The sequence below is a fragment of the Fundulus heteroclitus genome, chromosome 21 (genome assembly GCF_011125445.2).
Source record: "Fundulus heteroclitus isolate FHET01 chromosome 21, MU-UCD_Fhet_4.1, whole genome shotgun sequence".
Lineage (NCBI taxonomy): Eukaryota > Metazoa > Chordata > Actinopteri > Cyprinodontiformes > Fundulidae > Fundulus > Fundulus heteroclitus.
Window position 1 is genome coordinate 37,613,237 of NC_046381.1, and position 21,279 is coordinate 37,634,515.

At 40.9% G+C, this 21,279-nt stretch overlaps 1 protein-coding gene across 1 annotated transcript in view; it reads left to right on the forward strand.

Annotated features, from left to right (window-relative positions):
* The first annotated feature begins 813 nt into the window (after window positions 1–813).
* LOC110368087 (NACHT, LRR and PYD domains-containing protein 12) overlaps window positions 814–21,279 on the forward strand; it is a 25,753-nt gene continuing 5,287 nt past the window's right edge. The window contains exons 1-6 of the mRNA XM_036125661.1: window positions 814–1,165; window positions 9,728–9,900; window positions 10,063–11,902; window positions 13,524–13,697; window positions 19,824–19,994; window positions 20,883–21,050. Coding sequence (XP_035981554.1) covers window positions 1,020–1,165; window positions 9,728–9,900; window positions 10,063–11,902; window positions 13,524–13,697; window positions 19,824–19,994; window positions 20,883–21,050 — 2,672 coding nt within the window. The 5' untranslated portion in view covers window positions 814–1,019. The remainder of the gene's footprint in view (window positions 1,166–9,727; window positions 9,901–10,062; window positions 11,903–13,523; window positions 13,698–19,823; window positions 19,995–20,882; window positions 21,051–21,279) is intronic.

Below are 21,279 nucleotides of genomic sequence, written 5' to 3' on the forward strand. Positions count from 1 at the left end.
ATTTAGCTTGTTCCTAAATATTTAGAATGAAGCAAAATCTTAGCTTGCTAACTAAACGTTTAACTCAGATCTAAACATTTCTAGTATATCCTGCTACAGTCACGCCCACTGGTGTGTGTGTTTGTGTGTGTGTGTGTGTGGGGGGGGGGGGGGGGGGGATAAACATTTAGCTTACCAATAAATAGTTTGGAACTCTGTGAATGACCTGGTGAAAATATGAAAATGTGACATGGTGAAAAATATGAAAATATTACGTGGTGAAAAATTACATGGTGAAAATGACACGGTGACGCAAACACTCAGCATTATGGTAGTAGCGCCTGAGACTACTTTTCAAAATAAAAGAAACATGTTTAAGGCGTATCAACCTGTTTTATTTTTACACATATTATAGACTTCACTCCGTTGAATTTATTTTCACTGCTTTATGTAATATTTTTTTATTATTCAGGTCTGCTGGTGATTATGGAAATATATATATTTTGGTCACATTATAACAACTAAAAAACATTTTTCCCAGGTGACTACTTTCACTTACAGATGACACACGATCTCCAGATGTTACTCATCAGAGATGATGTGGAATTTCAAAATAAAAGCCACTCAAAAACGTTTAGTCAGTTTGACCTGTCGCTGTTAACCTTGCTACTAAACTGTATGTTCTCAGTGAAAACTGTTTCTTCAGCCTGACAGTAGAACATCTCCAGATGTTGCTCAACAACTTTCATCTACATCAGATCTGGATTAAACTTGTTGAGCAACATCTGGATATGTTCTGCTTTCAGGCTGAAGTGACGATATGAAAACACGCTTTAGTTGCAGCATTGACAGCAACTTAGGTCAACTTGACTTAACGTAGCGATTTTGAGTGGCTTTTATTTTGAAAAGCAGTCTCAAGTGTTACTACCGTAATGCTTGGTGTTCCATGACCCATAAAAACCAAGAGGCGGCTGGTTTGGCGCAGTTCCTGTGACGTGGAGGAGCTGCGCGTCACGCTCCTCCAGGCCGACGCGCTGAAGATGAGCAGAGGTTCGGAGGCTCCTGCAGACTGGACCTGCTCTGCTTCCTGTTGGTCCTTGAAGAGTGACCGGTCCATAAGAAACCCGCCAGACTTCAGGGAACCTGGACCAGAACCAGAACCAGAACCTGGACCTTCAGACACGGAGTAAGAGATGCAGCTGCTGTCGGTTCTGGAAACGGTTAAATAGCATCTTTCATCTGTTTAAAGTTCTGCTGACTCTTAAACTCTCCTGCCCTGGACCAGGTGGTTCTGGGCTGGTAGCAGAACCGTTCCGGCCCAGTTAGAGGTCTGTGGGGGTTGTTATCAGGTAGACTGCTCTGCCTGCGTCTGGCTGCGCATGGAGCGCACATGGAGACAGGCGCTCTGGATGGTTGACCCTGTGACTGTGGACACCGAGCAGAACCTGAGCAGAACCTGAGCAGAACCCGAGCACAACCGAAAACGGGCCCAGACCTGTTCCTGCACAGCTCCAGGACGCGTTTCTGTGGCTCATGAAGGCAGGTTTATCAGCGCTGTGGTTGATCTGTGGAAACGGTCCATTTAGATCAGGAGCTCTAATCGATCGCTGATCATTTCACTTTTTACACATTTTGGTTCTGGTTTAAATAAATGTTCTGCATAACATCAATAAGTTAATCTCAGCGGACATGTTTATTCAGCCCGGTCCATTTGGATCAGTGTTCCACTCATGCGCTCCTGTCCGGACTTTAAGTTTCACTTCTCAAGAAAACTGAAACTTAAAAGTGAAACTGTTTTTTTAAATGATGCAAAAAGTTTAAATGATTGTATTTCATAGACCAACCATCTGAAAATATGGCAACAAGTGAATCAAAAGTGGAATTAAGCAAGTTAAAAAGACTAAAGTCATGAAAAGTTCTGCAGACATGGATCCTCCTGTGCGGATTTATTCCCCTGCTGGAGGTTCTGAGAACCTTTTGGAGGGAAATAAATGGCATTAAATGCCGCTTTCAGGTAATAATAAGTCAATAAATAGATGTAAAAACGTCCCTTGGTGTCTTCAGGCATTTTAAAGTGAAAATACGTCAAAGTCAACAAAGCAGAGAGAATAAAATTAAAGCTGCTGCTGGTTCAGTTTATGAGTAAAATAATAACGATCAGAGTTGTTTTAAGAAATGAAGAAAAATAAAGCGGGCTGCTGGTACTTTGTAGTAAACTTTAACTGACATGAGGTTTTATGATGACAGAAGCTTTAAATCACTGTTTTTATTGCATTATAGCTGCATTTATGCCCCTAAATCTGACCAGTCTACAGGAAATGAAAGCATTGATTTTAATAATGTAATAGAACATGTCAGTACATTAACCGGAGAACCCGGTAAACAACAGGGGAAAGTTATTTAGTTGTAATGTGACCCTGAGTCCTTGTGTTACTACTGAGATGTTTATGCAAAGATCTGTGAAGTAGAATTTAAGCCACCTAACCCTTTCAGGATTAATGAACTGCATCTTAGAGGTTCCATGAAAACAGGTTTTTCTGGTCTCTGGTTCAGTTTGGTTGGACCTCTGACAGGTGAGTTACCTGCTGTATAATATGGGAAGTCTGAATACAAGTGCTTCATATTTATATTACAGTTAAATTCACAATATCACAACATTTAACCCAAGGTGTATAAAGCAATGTGCAACTTGTATAAAATGAGTTTTACTGATATATTCAGAGCTGATGAGCAACACGCACACTTCCTGTGATCAACCAATAAAAACAGAAGTCTTTCACGCGTTGGTTAATGCGCTCTGGCCTTCTGAGAGGAAAACGAATGCTCTCTGGGCTTATTAACGTTTGGAAAAACAACTGAAGACTGAGGCGCTGAGGGAAAGGCTATTTTAAAGAAGAACTTTATAGTGCTGCTAATAGGACTGTATGCAGAGAGAGCCCTGGGCTTGGTGCGCTGCTCTGACCTCCTGTTACCGCATGGCACGCCCAGCAGAGGTCCAGAACGGGACTTTTGGCTCCTGGTCATGCTGGAGATCAGCGAGGCTCTGCTGGGGTTGAGGCTCACCGCCGGCAGCTTGTCCGTGGCTCCATCACCAGGCTCATCTGGACGGCCTTCAGAAGGTGGCTGTAGAGCAGCAGGTGATCTGTCAGCTCCTCTGAGACCTGGGCAGTACAGACGCAGGGTTAGCCTATATTTATCATGTGGGCAGACAGAACGGAGTCTGAAGGCCGGTTCGTGTTCTGAAAGAAGACATTTTTCCTTTTCTTGTCTTTTGATGTCGTGTCAGGATGTGTTTTTTGTGACCGCAGGCTTCAGAGCTTCGTTAGAGAAAACCTGCTCACATAGCAGACACATCTGCACATATACGGTCCTGAGTGACGGAATAAACCATCATTTATATAATTTGCATTGTTCTGCCTGCATTTCTTCTTGTTTTCCGCCATGTTTGATTATAATGTGTGATTAAACATGGTTATATTATCGTGCTTGTCTGGGTTTTCAGAATCAGATAAGATAGGCTTTATTGATCTCACATTGGAGAAATTCACATGTCACATTGGCTCAGAGATACTTTAATAATCCCAGAGGGAAATTACTTTTGTTACACGCTCCAGATATACAAACATTTTTTTATATATTGATAGATTAAGTACACCAGCCTGCTCCTGCATATCTATTGAAGGCCCATCTTACCCCGGTTCCAGATTTGGCAGTGAATGAGCAATACGTTAATCAGAGGTAAAACATTGTAATATGCATATTAAATTTATTAGGAATTAAATATGGAGACAGAGTATTACATTACCATTATAAGATGCCATTATAGCGATTGGCGATGCAGGATTCCGTCTAATTTTTACAACTCTGAACACATCTTTTTAAGGGTGAGACCCTCCCATGTTTTTTAGGAGGAGGGGGAATCTGTTTCGAACAAAGGAACTCTCTTTCTGACCCACCCCCTCCGGCAATAAACCTTCATGTGTTATCCTACCCAGCAACAGGGGGAGACATACCTTACTGCCTAAGATATTTTTCTCAACAATATATACACAACATTCCACACAAAAATAATATAAATATATACACATAACCCTCTCTCTCTCTCTCTCTCTATCTCTCTCTCTCTCATATATATATATATATATATATATATATATATATATATATATATATATATATTTATTAGGGCTGGGCAAGTTAACGCGTTAATTTCGCGTTAACTCATTAGACTATTAACGGCGATATTTTCTTTAACGCGCATTAACGCATGTTGCTCACATGTTTTTATTTTGTGAAGGTCTGTTGCTGCGGTGTAGGGGTTTGAATCAGAACAGTAGGTGGCGATAATGCGCCAATAACCTCGCTGTCAGCCCAACCTCGGATTCAGAGAGGAACAAAGCTGACATGGGGAAGGCGGTGTTTCCCGCAGAAATTTGCTTAGGCGAGGCGGTGAGTTGGCGAACGGAACAAGTTTTGTGCGGAGCGGAGCGGGGGGGGGTCTGCTTAGACGCCGTCGGTGAAGTCGCTTCTCGTTTCAAAGTATCCATGTATTTTTGCCTGTTTTCCCCCTGCCATTCACTATATGCACGCGAGAAAGCAACAACAAAAAACCGCGTGTCAACGTCAAATAAACGCAAGCATATCGAGTTAGCAAGCATTTCAGTTTAAAGTTCTTCCAGCATCGAATATGACAGAAACAAGTTAGTTGTAACCACTGCCAAGTTACACTTTGGTATTGAACATAAAATGGTAATGCTGCTCCCTGCTGTTACCTCAGAAATTGCCTGTTTTTGGTAGATTTTTTCCCCATAAAGAGAATTCCCTGTCAGTGGCAATAAGCTTTAATTTATTATTATTGCTATTTTTTGTTTTACATGTTTAAGTTGAGCTTTACACTAAATATGTGTTACTGATAAGTGCTACAAATGTTACAACACTTTTGGCCGGATTTATTAGTTCTCCTAAATGCTGACAACCCAGGGTCCAGACCAGGAAGCAGAGCCGTAGTTTAACACACCTCTCTGCAGCTTCTGTACTGTTACCCACCCATTATCCTATTGAGACGGTGTCTTTCCCACGGCCAAAACTAAACAGATCAAAAACTGATCTAAAAGGAACAAATCATAAAAACCTAATAAAAATCAATACGGTTCACCTTGAACCTAAAAATAAAATAATTAAATGTGGTCTATTAAATATAAGGTCTCTCCCTCCAAAGACTTTGTTAGTTAATGAATTGATTTCTGATAAACAGATTGATTTGTTTTGTCTCACAGAAACCTGGCTACAAGAGGACTACGTTAGTATAAATGAGTCAACTCCCTCCAATTATTCAAATTTCCACATTCCCAGATCTGTGGGAAGAGGAGGAGGAGTGGCAACTATCTTTCAGTCTGATTTATTAATTAGTCCCAGGCCAACTAATAATTACAGTTCTTTTGAACATTTAACCCTCAGTTTCCCTCATCCAAACTGCAAAGCAATAAAACCTCTTCTGTTTGTTGTTTTGTATCGTCCACCAGGCCCTTACACTCAGTTTTTGGATGAGTTGTCAGATTTCTTATCTGATTTGGTGTTAAATACTGATAAGGTTATTATAGTGGGTGATTTTAACATCCATGTTGACACTGAATGTGATAACCTTAGTGTAGCCTTTAAAACTATCCTAGATTCAATTGGTTTTGCTCAAAATGTGCATAAACCGACGCACTCTCGGCTCCATACTTTAGACCTTGTTCTGACATATGGCATTGATTGTGAAGAATTAACAGTATTTCCTCACAACCCTGTCCTATCTGATCATTTTTTAATAACATTTGAGTTTAATCTAACTGAGTTCTGCACCCCCAAAAGAGGGTTCCATTATAGTAGATTTTTATCGGATAATGCTGTATCAAAACTTAAAGAGTCTGTCCCCTTTTTAATATCCTCAGTATTGCAGAAATGCCCTGTAGATGGCAGCATTGCTGTTTCTTCCCATTCACAAATCGATACCTTTGCTAACAATCTGACTTCCTCATTGCGTTCTGCATTAGACAATGTAGCTCCCTTGAAAAAGAAGGTGATTATTCACAGGAAGCTGGCTCCTTGGTTTAATTCAGAGCTGCGTTCCTTGAAGCACAATGTTAGGAAATTGGAGAGAAAATGGCGCTCTACACACCAAGAGGAATCCTACTTAATCTGGAGGGACAGACTATTGTTGTATAACAAGACCCTCCGCAGAGTTAGAGCAGCATATTTTTCATCATTAATTGAAGAGAATAAAAATAATCCTAGATTTCTCTTCAGTACAGTTGCCAAACTTACCCAGAGCCACAGCTCTGTTGATCCATCCATTCCCTTAGCTCTTAGTAGTAATGATTTTATGGGATTCTTCATAAATAAAATTGATGCCATTAAAAATAAAATAATTGGCATCCTCCCAAACATGATTACCTCGTCCTCAGTAAGTGAGGCAGCATTGGAGGAATCTTTAGAATCTGCGCAGTGTTTGAACTGTTTTGAAGCAGTAGAGCTTTCTGAGCTATCTAAAATTTTAGCTTCATCTAAACCTTCTACCTGTATGTTAGACCCAATCCCAACCAAGTTGTTTAAGGACATATTCCCTTTGATCAGTGGCACTATTGTAGACATGATTAATCTATCCTTAGTAAATGGATATGTACCACAGGTTTTGAAAGTAGCTGTTATTAAACCTTTACTTAAGAAACCTTCTCTTGATCAAGATGAGTTAGTAAATTACAGACCTATATCTAATCTTCTTTTCTTATCTAAAATTCTTGAGAAAGTAGTTGCTAATCAACTTTGTGAACATTTACAAAGTAATGACCTACTTGAGGAGTTTCAGTCAGGCTTCAGAGCTCATCATAGCACTGAAACAGCTCTGGTGAAGGTCACTAATGATATTCTCATGGCCTCAGATAATGGACTTGTGTCTATACTTGTCCTGTTAGATCTCAGTGCTGCATTTGATACAGTTGATCACAATATTCTCCTACAAAGACTTGAACATACTGTAGGGATTAAGGGGAAAGCATTAGGCTGGTTTAAATCTTATCTGTCAGACAGATTCCAATTTGTTCATGTTAATAATAAATCTTCCTCAAACTCTAGGGTCACTTGTGGAGTACCACAGGGTTCAGTCCTTGGACCAATTCTATTTACTATATATATGCTTCCGATTCGCAAAATTATCAGACAGCATGGCATTAATTTCCACTGTTATGCTGATGATACTCAGCTATATTTATCCATAAATCCTGATGAATCCAATCAACTACTTCGACTGCAGTCATGTCTTGATGACATCAAAAGCTGGATGACTTTAAATTTCCTGCATCTAAATTCTGACAAGACCGAAGTTGTAATCTTTGGGCCAGAGTCCTCAAAAAATAAACTTCTTAACCAATCACTTAATCTGGGTGGCATTAACTTGGCCCCTGGTAATAAAGTAAAAAATCTTGGTGTTATTTTTGACCAAGACATGTCATTTAAATCCCATATTAAACAGGTTTCCAGAGTTTCCTTTTTTCACCTCCGGAATATCGCCAAAATTAGAAAAATTCTGTCCAGGAGTGATGCTGAAAAACTAGTCCATGCATTTGTTACTTCAAGGCTGGACTATTGTAATTCTTTACTATCAGGAAGTCCACAAAATGCAGTTCAAAGCCTTCAGCTGATCCAAAATGCTGCAGCAAGAGTTCTGATGAAAATCAACAAGAGGGATCATATTTCTCCAATTTTAGCTTCCCTTCATTGGCTTCCTGTTAAATCAAGAATAGAATTTAAAATTCTTCTTCTAACGTATAAAGCCCTTTATAATCAAACTCCATCATATATCAGAGCTCTGATTACCCCGTATGTTCCTAACAGAGCACTTCGCTCTCAGACTGCAGGTCTGCTGGTGGTTCCTAGAGTCTCTAAAAGTAGAATGGGAGGCAGATCCTTTAGCTATCAGGCCACTCTCCTGTGGAACCAACTCCCAGTTTTGGTCCGTGAGGCAGACACCCTGTCTACTTTTAAGACTAGGCTTAAAACTTTTCTTTTTGACAAAAATTATAACTAGTGGCTCATGTTACTCTCAGCTACCTTTATAGTTTTACTGCTATAGGCTTAGGCTACTGGAGTATATCAGGATCTAATTTTCTCACTCTATTGAGTTCTACTGTTCTTCAATTATGCACTATGTGTTGTCATTTCTGCTTTAACTTTCTGTTCTCTCTCTTTTCTCTTCATAGTAGGTACACCTGGTCTGGCGTTCTGTTAACTGTGACATCATCCAGAGAAGACGGCTCACCCGCTACTACCATCTAATGTAGAACAGATTACTGGATCAATGTGTGCTTCTGTGCTTTTTTGTCTCTCTTGTTGTGTCTCTGTTCTGTCTTCTGTAACCCCAGTCGGTCGAGGCAGATGACCGTTCATACTGAGCCCGGTTCTGCCGGAGGTTTTTCCTTCCCGTTAATGGGTGGTTTTTCTTCCCACTGTCGCTTCATGCTTGCTCAGTATGAGGGATTGCAGCAAAGCCATGTACAATGCAGATGACTCTTCCTGTGGCTCTACGGTTCCCCAGGAGTGAATGCTGCTTGTCGGGACTTTGATGCAATCAACTGGTTTCCTTATATAGGACATTTTTGACCAATCTGTATAATCTGACCCAATCTGTATAATATGATTGAACTTGACTTTGTAAAGTGCCTTGAGATGACATGTTTCATGATTTGGCGCTATATAAATAAAATTGAATTGAATTGAATTGAATTGTTCATATGGCAGCAGAACATTAAAATAAAAGTGCTCTTTACACTACTTTTGAATTCATTCTTGGAGTTTGTAAATACAATGGGATTAATCGCGATTAAATATTTTAATTTTTGCCCAGCCCTAATATATATATATATATATATATATATATATATATATATATATATATATATATATATATATATATGTGTGTGAGGGGGGGGGTGTTGGAATCACTAAGGAGGGCGTTGTAGAGATTGATAGCCACAGGCAGGAATGATTTCCTGTGGCTCTCTGTGGAGCATCTGGGTGAGAGGAGTCTTCTGCTGAAGGAGCTCCTCTGCTGGGCCAGTGTGTCATGGAGAGGGTGTGAGACATTGTCTAAGATAGACTGAGCCTGGACAGCTTCCTCCTCTCTGTCACTGCCGTCAGAGTGTCCAGCTTCCCCCCCCCCCCCCCCCCCACATCCCCTGCCCTCCTGATCAGTTTGTTCAGTCTGTTGTTGTCAGCATGGTGATGGAAGAGGTGAGGATGAACTCAATGATGGAGGAGTAGAACTGCACCATCATTGTCCTTGGCAGGTTGAATTTCTTCAGCTGCATCAGGAAGTCCATCCTCTGCTGGGCTTTCTTGGTGAGGGAGTTGATGTTCAGCTCCCACTTTAGGTCCTGGGAGATGATAGTTCCCAGGAAGCAGAAAGACTCCACAGTGTCCATGGTGGAGTCACAGAGGGTGATGGGGGGAGCTGGGGCTGAGTTCTTCTTTACCCAACAGTGGAAGCAGGAGACTCGGCTTCTTGGTCTCAGACAACAGCTTTATTTTTACTTGGGAAACGATGAAAGTTTAAAATGTAAAGTTTTACGAGCCAAATTGTGGCGTCCCATTTGTGCCTGAGCAGTATAATCTAGAACATGCGGAACATCTGTCTCTCTGGCCTGGTTGCTTTCTAGCTGAATCTTTAGTCAAACTTCAGTTTTTGACTCTTTGGGTTTCCTTTAATCTCCAGAACCGACCAGAGGAGAGATGACGCTGTGGAGGAGCAGCGGTTCTGCTGTGCTTTGTGTGAGAACGTCCCGAAGGATGGGGTCTCCACCCGCTGTGGACGGAGCTGGGACCAGTCTGCTCCATGTGGACCCTCCTCCTGCCCACGGTGTGGAGGAACGTCCAGAACAATACTTGGTCAGTTTTGCCTCATGAAACACGTCCACAGTACTGGGTAACCTGCTTGTAGAACCACCAGAACCTTAATCATTTTAATTGATTAAAGGAACATTACGGAACATTTGCCAACATGTTCTGCTTTTGTTTGTGAGGTTAATGGAAACTAATTTACCCCTTCAGGTGTTGGTCTGCAAGATGTTCTAGAGGAACATAAGATCAGTCTGAGGAGGAGATGTGAACATGTGACTGAAGGAAGTGATGAACCAGGAAGTAGAACCCTCCTCAACAGGATCTACACTGATCTCTACATCACAGAGGGGCAGAGTGAAGAGGTTAATACCCAACATGAGGTGAAGCAGCTGGAGAGAGCTTCCAGGATCCAGAACCTCCATGACTGTCCAATCAGGTGCAACGACATCTTTAAAGCCTTACCTGACCAACATGGAGCCATCAGAGTGGTTCTGACCAACGGCGTCGCTGGTGTTGGAAAAACCTTCTCAGTGCAGAAGTTCACTCTGGACTGGGCCGAGGGCTTGGAGAACCAAGATGTCCATGTGGTGGTTCTGCTGTCGTTCAGGGAGCTGAACCTGATCAGAGGTGAGCAGCACAGTCTTCTCACGCTGCTCCATGTTTTCCATCCAACCCTCCAGAAGCTCCCAGCAGAGCAGCTGGGTCGCCAGAAACTTCTCTTCATCTTTGACGGCCTGGATGAAAGTAGACTTTCTCTGGACTTCAACCACAGTCGGCTTGTTTCTGACGTCACACAGAAGTCATCAGTCGACGTTCTGCTGACAAACCTCATCAAGGGGAACCTGCTTCCCTCGGCTCTGGTCTGGATCACCTCCAGACCTGCAGCGGCCAATCAGATCCCTCCTTCATGTGTTGACAGGGTAACAGAGGTACGAGGCTTCACCGACGCCCAGAAGGAGGAGTACTTCAGGAGGAGGTTCAGTGATGAAGAGCTGTCCAGCAGAATCATCTCCCACATCAAGACCTCCAGGAGCCTCCACATCATGTGTGGAATCCCAGTCTTCTGCTGGATCACTGCTACGGTTCTGGAGAACATGTTGACCACAGAGCAGGCAGGAGAGCTGCCCACGACCATGACTGACATGTACTCTCACTTCCTGCTGGTCCAGACCAGGAGGAAGAAGAACAAGTACCATGGAGGACATGGGAGGAGTCCACAGGAGCTGATGGAGGCTGACAGGGAAGTTCTCCTGAAGCTGGGGAGGCTGGCGTTTGAACATCTGGAGAAAGGAAACATCATGTTCTACCAAGAAGACCTGCAGCAGTGTGGTCTGGATGTCACAGAGGCCTCGGTGTACTCAGGAGTTTGTACAGAGATCTTCAAGAGAGAGAGCCTGATCTTCCAGAAAGCAATCTACTGCTTTGTTCATCTGAGCATTCAGGAGTTTCTGGCTGCAGTCTACATGTTCCACTGCTTCACCAGCAGCAACACAGAGGTGATGGAGAGATTCCTCCCTGTTGAGGAGGAAGATGAGTACAGTGATGAAGATGACAGTGGCTCTGATCTCTGGGAGAGCCATTTCGCCTCACTACCTGAATTTTTGCACAAAGTCATGAAGATGTCCTGGAGTAGTAGAACCGGCCACCTGGACCTGTTTGTCCGCTTCCTTCATGGCCTCTCTGTGGAGTCCAACCAGAGACTCTTAGGAGGCCTGCTGGGTCAGACGGAGAACAGTCCAGGAACCATCCAGAGAGTCATCAACAACCTGAAGGTGATGGAGGCTAAGTTCATCTCTCCTGACAGAAGCATCAACATCTTCCACTGTCTGATGGAGATGAAGGACCTCTCAGTTTATCAGGAGATCCAGCAGTTCCTGAAATCAGAGAACAGATCAGAGAAGGAGCTCTCAGAGATCCAGTGCTCAGCTCTGGCTTACATGCTGCAGATGTCAGAGGAGGTTCTGGATGAGTTGGACCTGGAGAAGTTCAACACATCATGGATGGGTCGACTCAGGTTGATCCCGGCCGTGAGGAACTGCAGGAAGGCTCGGTGAGTGCTGGCTGCAGCGTGCCCTGATCTTCTCAGTGGTTACTTCAGGTTTTGCTTCGGTCACATTTCTGTTTCCCCCAACTAGCCAGCATGTTGCTTATTGGTCAATAAATGATTATTGATCAATAATTTGCCAATAAATGATTATCGATCAATAATTGGCCAATAAATGATTATTGATCAATAGTTGGCCAATAAATGATTATTGATCCATAATTGGCCAATAAATGATTATTGATCAATAATTGGCCAATAAATGATTATTGATCCATAACTGGCCAATAAATGATTATTGATCCATAATTGGCCAATAAATCATTATTCATCAATAATTGGTCAATACATGATTATTGATCCATAATTGGCCAATAAATGATTATTGATCAATAATTGGCCAATCAATTGTTATTGATCAATAATTGGCCAATAACTTATTATTGATCCATAATTGGCCAATAAATGATTATTGATCAATAATTGGCCAATAAATGATTATTGATCAATAATTTGCCAATAAATGATTATTGATCAATAATTGGCCAATGAATTAGTATTGATCAATAATTGGCCAATAAATGGTTATTGATCCATAATTGGCCAATAAATGATTATTGGTCAATAATTGGCCAATAAATGATTATTCATCAATAATTGGCCAATAAATGATTATTGATCCATAATTGGCCAACAAATGATTATTGATCAATAATTTACCAATAAATGATTATTGATCCATAATTGGCCAATGAATTAGTATTGATCAATGATTGGCCAATAAATGATTATTGATCCATAATTGGCCAACAAATGATTATTGATCCATAGTTGGCCAATAAATCATTATTGATCCTTAATTGGCCAATAAATCATTATTCATCAATAATTGGCCAATGAATGATTATTGATCAATAATTGGCCAATAAATGATTATTGATCCATAATTGGTCAAATAAATGATTATTCATCAATAATTGGTCAATTAATGCTTATTGATAAATAATTGGCCAATAAATGGTTATTGGTCCATAATTGGCCAAAAAATATTATTAATCAATTGGCCAATAAATTATCATTCATCAATAATTGGGCAATCAATGATTATTCATCAATAATTGGGCAATCAATGATTATTCACCAATAATTGGTCAATAAATGCTTATTGATCAATAATTGGCCAATAAATGATTATTGATCAATACTTGGCCAATAAATGATTATTGATCCATAGTTGGCCAATAAATCATTATTGATCCTTAATTGGCCAATAAATCATTATTCATCAATAATTGGTCAATAAATGATTATTGATCCATAATTGGCCAATAAAGGATTATTGATCAATAATTGGTCAATAAATGCTTATTGATAAATAACCGGTCAAAAATTCCAAAAAACTAAAATAAAAAAAATAAAAAAATAAAAAACACCTGAACTTTTTTCCTAAGTTTGAAAAAGTTCAGTTTTTTTTAACTCTTATGGGATGACCATGACCTGAATGACTGAATGAATCTTCACCAGCAAACCGGTCAATAAATGATTATTGATCAGTAATCGGTCAATAAATAGTATTATTAGAGCAAGATGGGCTGCTGCATCACTTGAACATGTTTTCTGTCCTCAGACTTGCTGAATGCTGGCTCTCAGAGATCCACTATGAGGTGGTGGTTGCAGCGCTGAGCTGCCACTCTTCCCACCTGACAGGTCTGGATCTGACAGGCAGCAAGCTGCAGGACTCTGGGCTGCAGACTCTCAGCAAGGGGCTGGAGAGTCCATGCTGCAGACTGGAAACGCTCTGGTGAGGCCTCCTCTCCTCTTCCTGTAACACACTTGGCTTTGACAGATGCTGCTCTTTCAGGAGGCTTTTAATAGTAATTATTAGATTTCATAATAAATCTAATTATTATATGATAGTAAAAATACATTTTATATGTAAGGCACTATTCAGTGAGCTCACAGCGCATAAACAAGAAATGGCACAAAATAAAAATAAATTAAACTTCATGGATCAGTAGGAAATGCTTGTTTAAAAAGGAAAGTTTTTAAGGTTTTGTTTTAAAGCAGCGACTGTCCAGAGGAGTCAGAAGTATTTAGTTATTATTCAGGTGGAAGCATAGATGCTAGGCTTTATCATAGGCAGGGGTGGACTGGGACAAAAAATCGGCCCTGGCATTTTGGATTAGACTGGCCCACCACACTTTTTTTGTGTACTGAATGTGTATACCAACTGTGCAATACCAACTGTGCAATACCTTGATGCCAGTTTAATGGAAATTAGTGAGAGTGGACACTTAAAATACTTCCAAAATCTTAATTTATTAACACTGTAAAATGTAAACTCCCCCACAGCACAGCAACAATTCTTAAATCAGAGAGAGAGAGAGAGAGAGAAAGAGAGGTGTCACGGTCAATCACACATATTATCACGTTACATGATTATAAGAAGTTATTGTAAGTTGCTCATCAGATCTATTCAGTCTTCCAGATACTGTAGGGTAACATTGGACTAATGTGCACTCACTGTGTAAAAAAGGATGCCAATGACAAAATGAACCAGAGAAAGGCCTCACTTGTCATCATGGAAAGAAAGAAAATATATAATAACATAATATAAATTTTGTTTACTCAGTCATTTGTAATAAGTATTTTATTTATCTAATTTCCTAATTTTTGATCATATTTTCTTTAAAATCGCAGACTTTTCGCTATTTTTCATGTAAATCCTTGGTGGCGCTTCATAGCGAAGCCGGTGAGGCCGCAGCGAGCTTGGCCTCCCCTGGGATTGCGCAATCTCATGTTAACTGCGCTGGCTTCCATTCTGTGAATGCATCTTCCTGTCTCTAGATCATAAATTCAATTGTTCAAACAGTTATGAACTGATTTTCCACAATTTAATATATGTGGATTACGAATTGTGTTTTGGTCATCAAACTGTGTGCAGGTAACATGTTTTCGTGGTGCTGGGCGATCATAAACAGCAGAGAACTGGTTGTAGGTGAGGCCGGCAGTTCTTTGGCGAGTTTTGCTAAACAAATAAAGCACTAAAAAGACTCTAAACATCCAGCCGGAACAGGACTGATGAAGGAAGGCTTTCCTCCCTGGCAGTGAGCTCCATTGAGACTGAGAGAGTTTTAAAACCGAAGAAGATAAAGAGAACTTTTACTGGAAAATGATGATATTTTTGTTCAGAAAGAGCGCCGCAGGGACTTAAATTATAAGTAGAGGTAAGACAGCGATACTTATTCATGTTTTGTTTTTGTGATAAAATGTGCGTAATGTGGGTTATAGTTTTAGAATGTGTTACAAATGCAGAAATCCATCATAACTCATAAACTGTTACCAATCAAATGACACATTTTTTTTCATCAAAGAACCAATATTTTTCCATGTATCTTGGTGAATTTATTTGGCTCAATCAGTCTCCTTCAGCACTTTGCAACGAGTCTACTCTGTAGAGTGTATATATTTGTAAATCTGACTCTGATGACGTCAGTGCCTCACCAGCTATGAACTCTATCGCACGTCACTGACTTCAACCACCACCACCACCACCACCACCACCACCATATTTTACATCAGACACCGGAGCAGATGAATGGCCTGCTGTTGGGAACATGTCAGTCAGTTTAACACATTTCGCAGCGCCCGTTTGAAGAACTCGTTTCTTTTTTTCATGCAGTTTCTCTGCGCCTCCCTTGCGTTTCTTATCCATTACTACTGTGAACACCGCTGCACAAAGTTCCACATGGAGCGTGAAGGTGTTTTTCTACTTTATGATTGGCCTAGCCCTTTAGACTGTCAGGGATGATAACCAATGGGCTGCAGTAGCCTGTGGTAAGGGCCGGATGATCGGAACAGACTCTTGCACTGCTGATTTTATTTTTCTTCATGCATTATGCAAATATAACGAGGCAGATATATAACATAATAAAATAATAATAATAATAATAATAATAATAATAATAATAATACATATTATTAGTATACATGTCGGGTCTGCCGGCCCAAACAGCACGTCGGCCCACCGGGAAAATGCCCGGTACGCCCGATTACCAGTCCATGCCTGATCATAGGGCTGTCAGTTTTAACGCGTTATTAGTGCGTTAATTTTGTTAGACCATCACACCAACGTTTTTTTTAAAGCGCGTTAATCGCATGTCAAAACACACACACTGTTCCCTAATGTTTTTTCCCCGCAGCGCTCTCTGGAGTAGTTTCTAAACTACTTAAAGTTTAAAAATAAAACTAATGCCATGAAGGCAGATTTCTTATCTGATTTGGTGTTAAATACTGATAAGGTTATTATAGTGGGTGATTTTAACATCCATGTTGACACAGAATGTGATAACCTTAGTGTAGCCTTTAAAACTATCCTAGATTCAATTGGTTTTGCTCAAAATGTGCATAAACCGACGCACTCTTGGCTTCATACTTTAGACCTTGTGCTGACATATGGCATTGATTGTGAAGAATTAACAGTATTTCCTCACAACCCTGTCCTATCTGATCATTTTTTAATAACATTTGAGTTTAATCTAACTGAGTTCTCCACCCCCAAAAGAGGGTTCCATTATAGTAGATTTTATCGGATAATGCTGTATCAAAACTTAAAGAGTCTGTCCCCTTTTTAATATCCTCCGTATTGCAGAAATGCCCTGTAGATGGCAGCAATGTTGTTTCTTCCAATTCACAAATAGATGTCTTTGTAAACGGTATGACTTCGTCATTGCGTTCTGCATTAGACAATGTAGCTCCCCTGAAAAAGAAGGTGATTATTCACAGGAAGCTGGCTCCTTGGTTTAATTCAGAGCTGCGTTCCTTGAAGCACAATGTTAGGAAATTGGAGAGAAAATGGCGCTCTACACACCAAGAGGAATCCTACCTAATCTGGAGGGACAGTCTATTGTTGTATAACAAGACCCTTCGCAGAGTTAGAGCAGCATATTTTTCATCATTAATTGAGGAGAATAAGAATAATCCTAGATTTCTCTTCAGTACAGTTGCCAAACTTACCCAGAGTCACAGCTCTGTTGATCCATCCATTCCCTTAGCTCTTAGCAGTAATGATTTTATGGGATTCTTCATAAATAAAATTGATTCCATTAAAAATAAAATAATTGGCATCCTCCCAAACATGATTACCTCGTCCTCAGTAAGTGATGCAGCATTGGAGGAATCCTTAGAACCTGCGCAGTGTCTGAACAGTTTAAAAGCAGTAGAGCTTTCTGAGCTATCTAAAATTTTAGCTTCATCTAAACCTTCTACCTGTATGTTAGACCCAATCCCAACCAAGTTGTTTAAGGAGGTATTCCCTCTGATCAGTGGTCCTATTTTAGACATGATTAATCTATCCTTGGTAAATGGATATGTACCACAGGCTTTTAAAGTAGCTGTTATTAAACCTTTACTTAAGAAACCATCTCTTGATCAAGATGAGTTAGTAAATTACAGACCTATATCTAATCTTCTTTTCTTATCTAAAATTCTTGAGAAAGTAGTTGCTAATCAACTATGTGAACATTTACAAAGTAATGACCTACTTGAGGAGTTTCAGTCAGGCTTTAGAGCTCATCATAGCACTGAAGCAGCTCTGGTGAAGGTCACTAATGATATTCTCATGGCCTCAGATAATGGACTTGTGTCTGTACTTATCCTGTTAGATCTCAGTGCTGCATTTGATACAGTTGATCACAATATTCTCCTACAAAGACTTGAGCATACTGTAGGGATCAAGGGAAAAGCATTAGGCTGGTTTAAATCTTATCTGTCGGACAGATTCCAGTTTGTTCATGTTAATAATAAATCTTCTTCAAACTCTAGGGTCACCTGTGGAGTACCACAGGGTTCAATCCTTGGACCAATTCTATTTACTATATATATGCTTCCAATTGGCAAAATTATCAGACAGCATGGGATTAATTTCCACTGTTATGCTGATGACACTCAGCTATATTTATCCATAAATCCTGATGAATCCAATCAGTTACTTCGACTGCAGTCATGTCTTGATGACATCAAAAGGTGGATGACTTTAAATTTCCTGCATTTAAATTCTGACAAGACAGAAGTTGTAATCTTTGGGCCAGAGTCTTCAAAAAAATAAAGTTCTTAATCAATCACTTAATCTGGATGGCATAAACTTGGCCTCTGGTAATAAAGTTAAAAATCTTGGTGTTATTTTTGACCAAGACATGTCATTTAAATCCCATATTAAACAGGTTTCCAGAGTTTCCTTTATTTCACCTCAGGAATATCGCCAAAATTAGAAACATTCTGTCCAGGAGTGATGCTGAAAAACTAGTCCATGCATTTGTTACTTCAAGGCTGGACTATTGTAATTCTTTACTGTCAGGAAGTCCACAAAATGCAGTTCAAAGTCTTCAGCTGATCCAAAATGCTGCAGCAAGAGTTCTGATGAAAATCAACAAGAGGGATCATATTTCTCCTGTTTTAGCTTCCCTTTATTGGTTTCCTGTTAAATCAAGAATAGAATTTAAAATTCTCCTTCTAACATATAAAGCCCTTAATAATCAAGCTCCATCATATATCAGAGCTCTGATTACCCCGTATGTTCCTAACAGAGCACCTCGCTCTCAGACTGCAGGTCTGCTGATGGTTCCTAGAGTCTCTAAAAGTAGAATGGGAGGCAGATCCTTTAGCTATCAGGCTCCTCTCCTGTGGAACCAACTCCCAGTTTTGGTCCGTGAGGCAGACACCCTATCTACTTTTAAGACTAATCTTAAAACTTTCCTAATTGACAAAGCTTATAGTCAGAGTGGCTCATGTTACCCTGAGCTACCTCTATAGTTATGCTGCTACAGGCTTAGGCTGCTGGAGGACATCAGGGTCTAATTTTCTCACTCTACTGATTTCTACTGTTCTTCAGTCTACTGTTCTCCAATTTTGCATTGTATTACATTGAAATGACTGTCGTCATTTCAGCTTTTAACTTTTTGCTCTCTCTCTTTTTCTTCATAGTAGGTACACCTGGTCTGGCGTTCTGTTAACTGTGACATCATCCAGAGAAGACGGCTCACCCGCTACTACCATCTAATGTAGAACAGATTACTAGATCAATGTGTGCTTCTGTGCTTTTTTGTCTCTCTTGTTGTGTCTCTGCTCTGTCTTCTGTAACCCCAGTCGGTCGAGGCAGATGACCGTTCATACTGAGCCTGGTTCTGCTGGAGGTTTTCCTTCCCGTTAATGGGGAGTTTTTCTTCCCACTGTCGCTTCATGCTTGCTCAGTATGAGGGGATTGCAGCAAAGCCATGTACAATGCAGACGACTCTCCCTGTGGCTCTACGCTTCTCCAGGAGTGAATGCTGCTTGTCGGGACTTTGATGCAATCAACTGGTTTCCTTATATAGGACATTTTTGACCAATCTGTATAATCTGACCCAATCTGTATAATATGATTGAACTTGATTTTGTAAAGTGCCTTGAGATGACATGTTTCATGATTTGGCGCTATATAAATAAAATTGAATTGAATTGAATTGAATTGAATTGAATTGAATTGAATTGAATTGAATTGAATGAAGGAGCAAAGCTTGGACCGCCCACACAATGAATGATTAATCCAAGTAATTAGTCTAAACATAACTAATAATCCTGATGTTCTCTGGTCAAGGCTACAGCTGATGATGAAGGTTACCTGTGCATCCACCATCCTCATCACAGGTTCTTCCAGATCCGTCACACTCTGCTCTCCAGGCTCCGGGCTGACGCTCGGTGGCACATTGGTCACATTCTGTATCATCTCTGCTACAGACATCTTCACTCTGAGCTGCACACAGCTGCTGCGTTCTCCTACATTCTCTATTCTGACGGCCCCCCGCGGCCCCTGATGAAGCTGGACAGAGGCGTGATGATTCTAGCTGAATGTCTAACGTCTGTGTTGTTTGACGGTGTGTGAAACCAACAGCCTGGTGAACTGCGGACTCTCAGAGGTCGGCTGTGAAGCTTTGGGCTCAGCTTTGAAGGTGAATGCCTCTCTGACGGAGCTGGACCTGAGCCGGAACCACCTGCAGGACTCTGGAGTGGCCCGGCTGTCTGCTGAGCTGCAGAGTTCCTTGTCTAAACTGCAGACTCTCAGGTAAGACATCCTTCTACCGCCAAACAATAAGTGCAGTATTCCCCATGTGGAGGCAGCAGAACATGAGTCCAGGACGGTAACCCAGGCTGGGAAATACTGCAGAGATTAGATTCTATGAGCATGAATGGAGAGATTCCCTGGTTGCTGTGGTAGGAGTTAGCAAAGCAGATAAATGGCCGCTGATTAATGCTTGGATTTCATTTTCCTACGGTGTTTTCTTAGTGTTCATTTGTTTAGAAATGACCGGTGGGTTACGTTACGTATAATGTAGGTGCGGACTTTTAAGGGTCATTTTAAGGAACTTGTAACATCAGGGGCTTTAGCTCAGACCCATTTGTCCTTCTCTCCCCTCTAAAGGAGCCCTTTACAGTCTTCATTTATGCATTTTCCCCACTGTTTATCCAGCAGCTGGATCAGCGTAAAGACGCAGCGTGAACCCCAGCGTGCTTTAAGTGTGGCAGCTGAGGGAAAAATGTTGGACAGTATAGGCTTGATGAAACTCCGCCTCATTCACTAATGAGACCAACATGGATAGAATAATGATAATCTGTAGTGTTTTCTTATTGCCTGGATGTGAATCTGATAATTCATATTGTGCTTTTTATAATAAACTTAATATTTTCCTATCAAAGGTAGGAAACAAAGATTTCTCTTCCAGGGTCCAGTCAGCTATGTCCCCCAAATTAACATAATCTCACTCTTAATTTTTGGTAAAAATTGAGCGGTCTGGTGAGGATGAATATTTTGGCCGGTAAAAAATACGCCTGGCCGGTTGATTTTTACATCTAGCGGCCAACTTGGCCGGTGAATGAGGAAGTTAATTTCGGACACTGGGCCAGAGGACGTGAGAGCTGGTTCTGATGGGACGGCTTCCTTTCTCTCCTCCAGACTGAGGAACTGCAGCTTGTTAGAGATCAGCGGTGAGTCTGTGGGTCCGGCTCTGCTGTCCTCCCATCTGAAGCATCTGGACCTGAGTCAGAACACTCTGGAGGACTCGGGGGTGCAGCGGCTCTGCGTCTCCCTGGAGGATCCTCGCTGCAGGCTGGAGAGGCTGAGGTCAGGACGCCGCCTGCGTTTATTCAGCCAGAAACCCTGAAACCACCCTGTTCTGGTCTGAAGGTGTTCAGACCAGAACAGGGTGGTAGTAATTATTACACCTAACCCTGTAAATAATGCTAAGAAAAAACAAAAATAAAGATCTGTAAGAATGTCAGGTATATTTACAATAATAAGCCTCATAGATCCTTAATCCTTGGCCCTGCAGAGCCAAAAAAGGCAGATCATG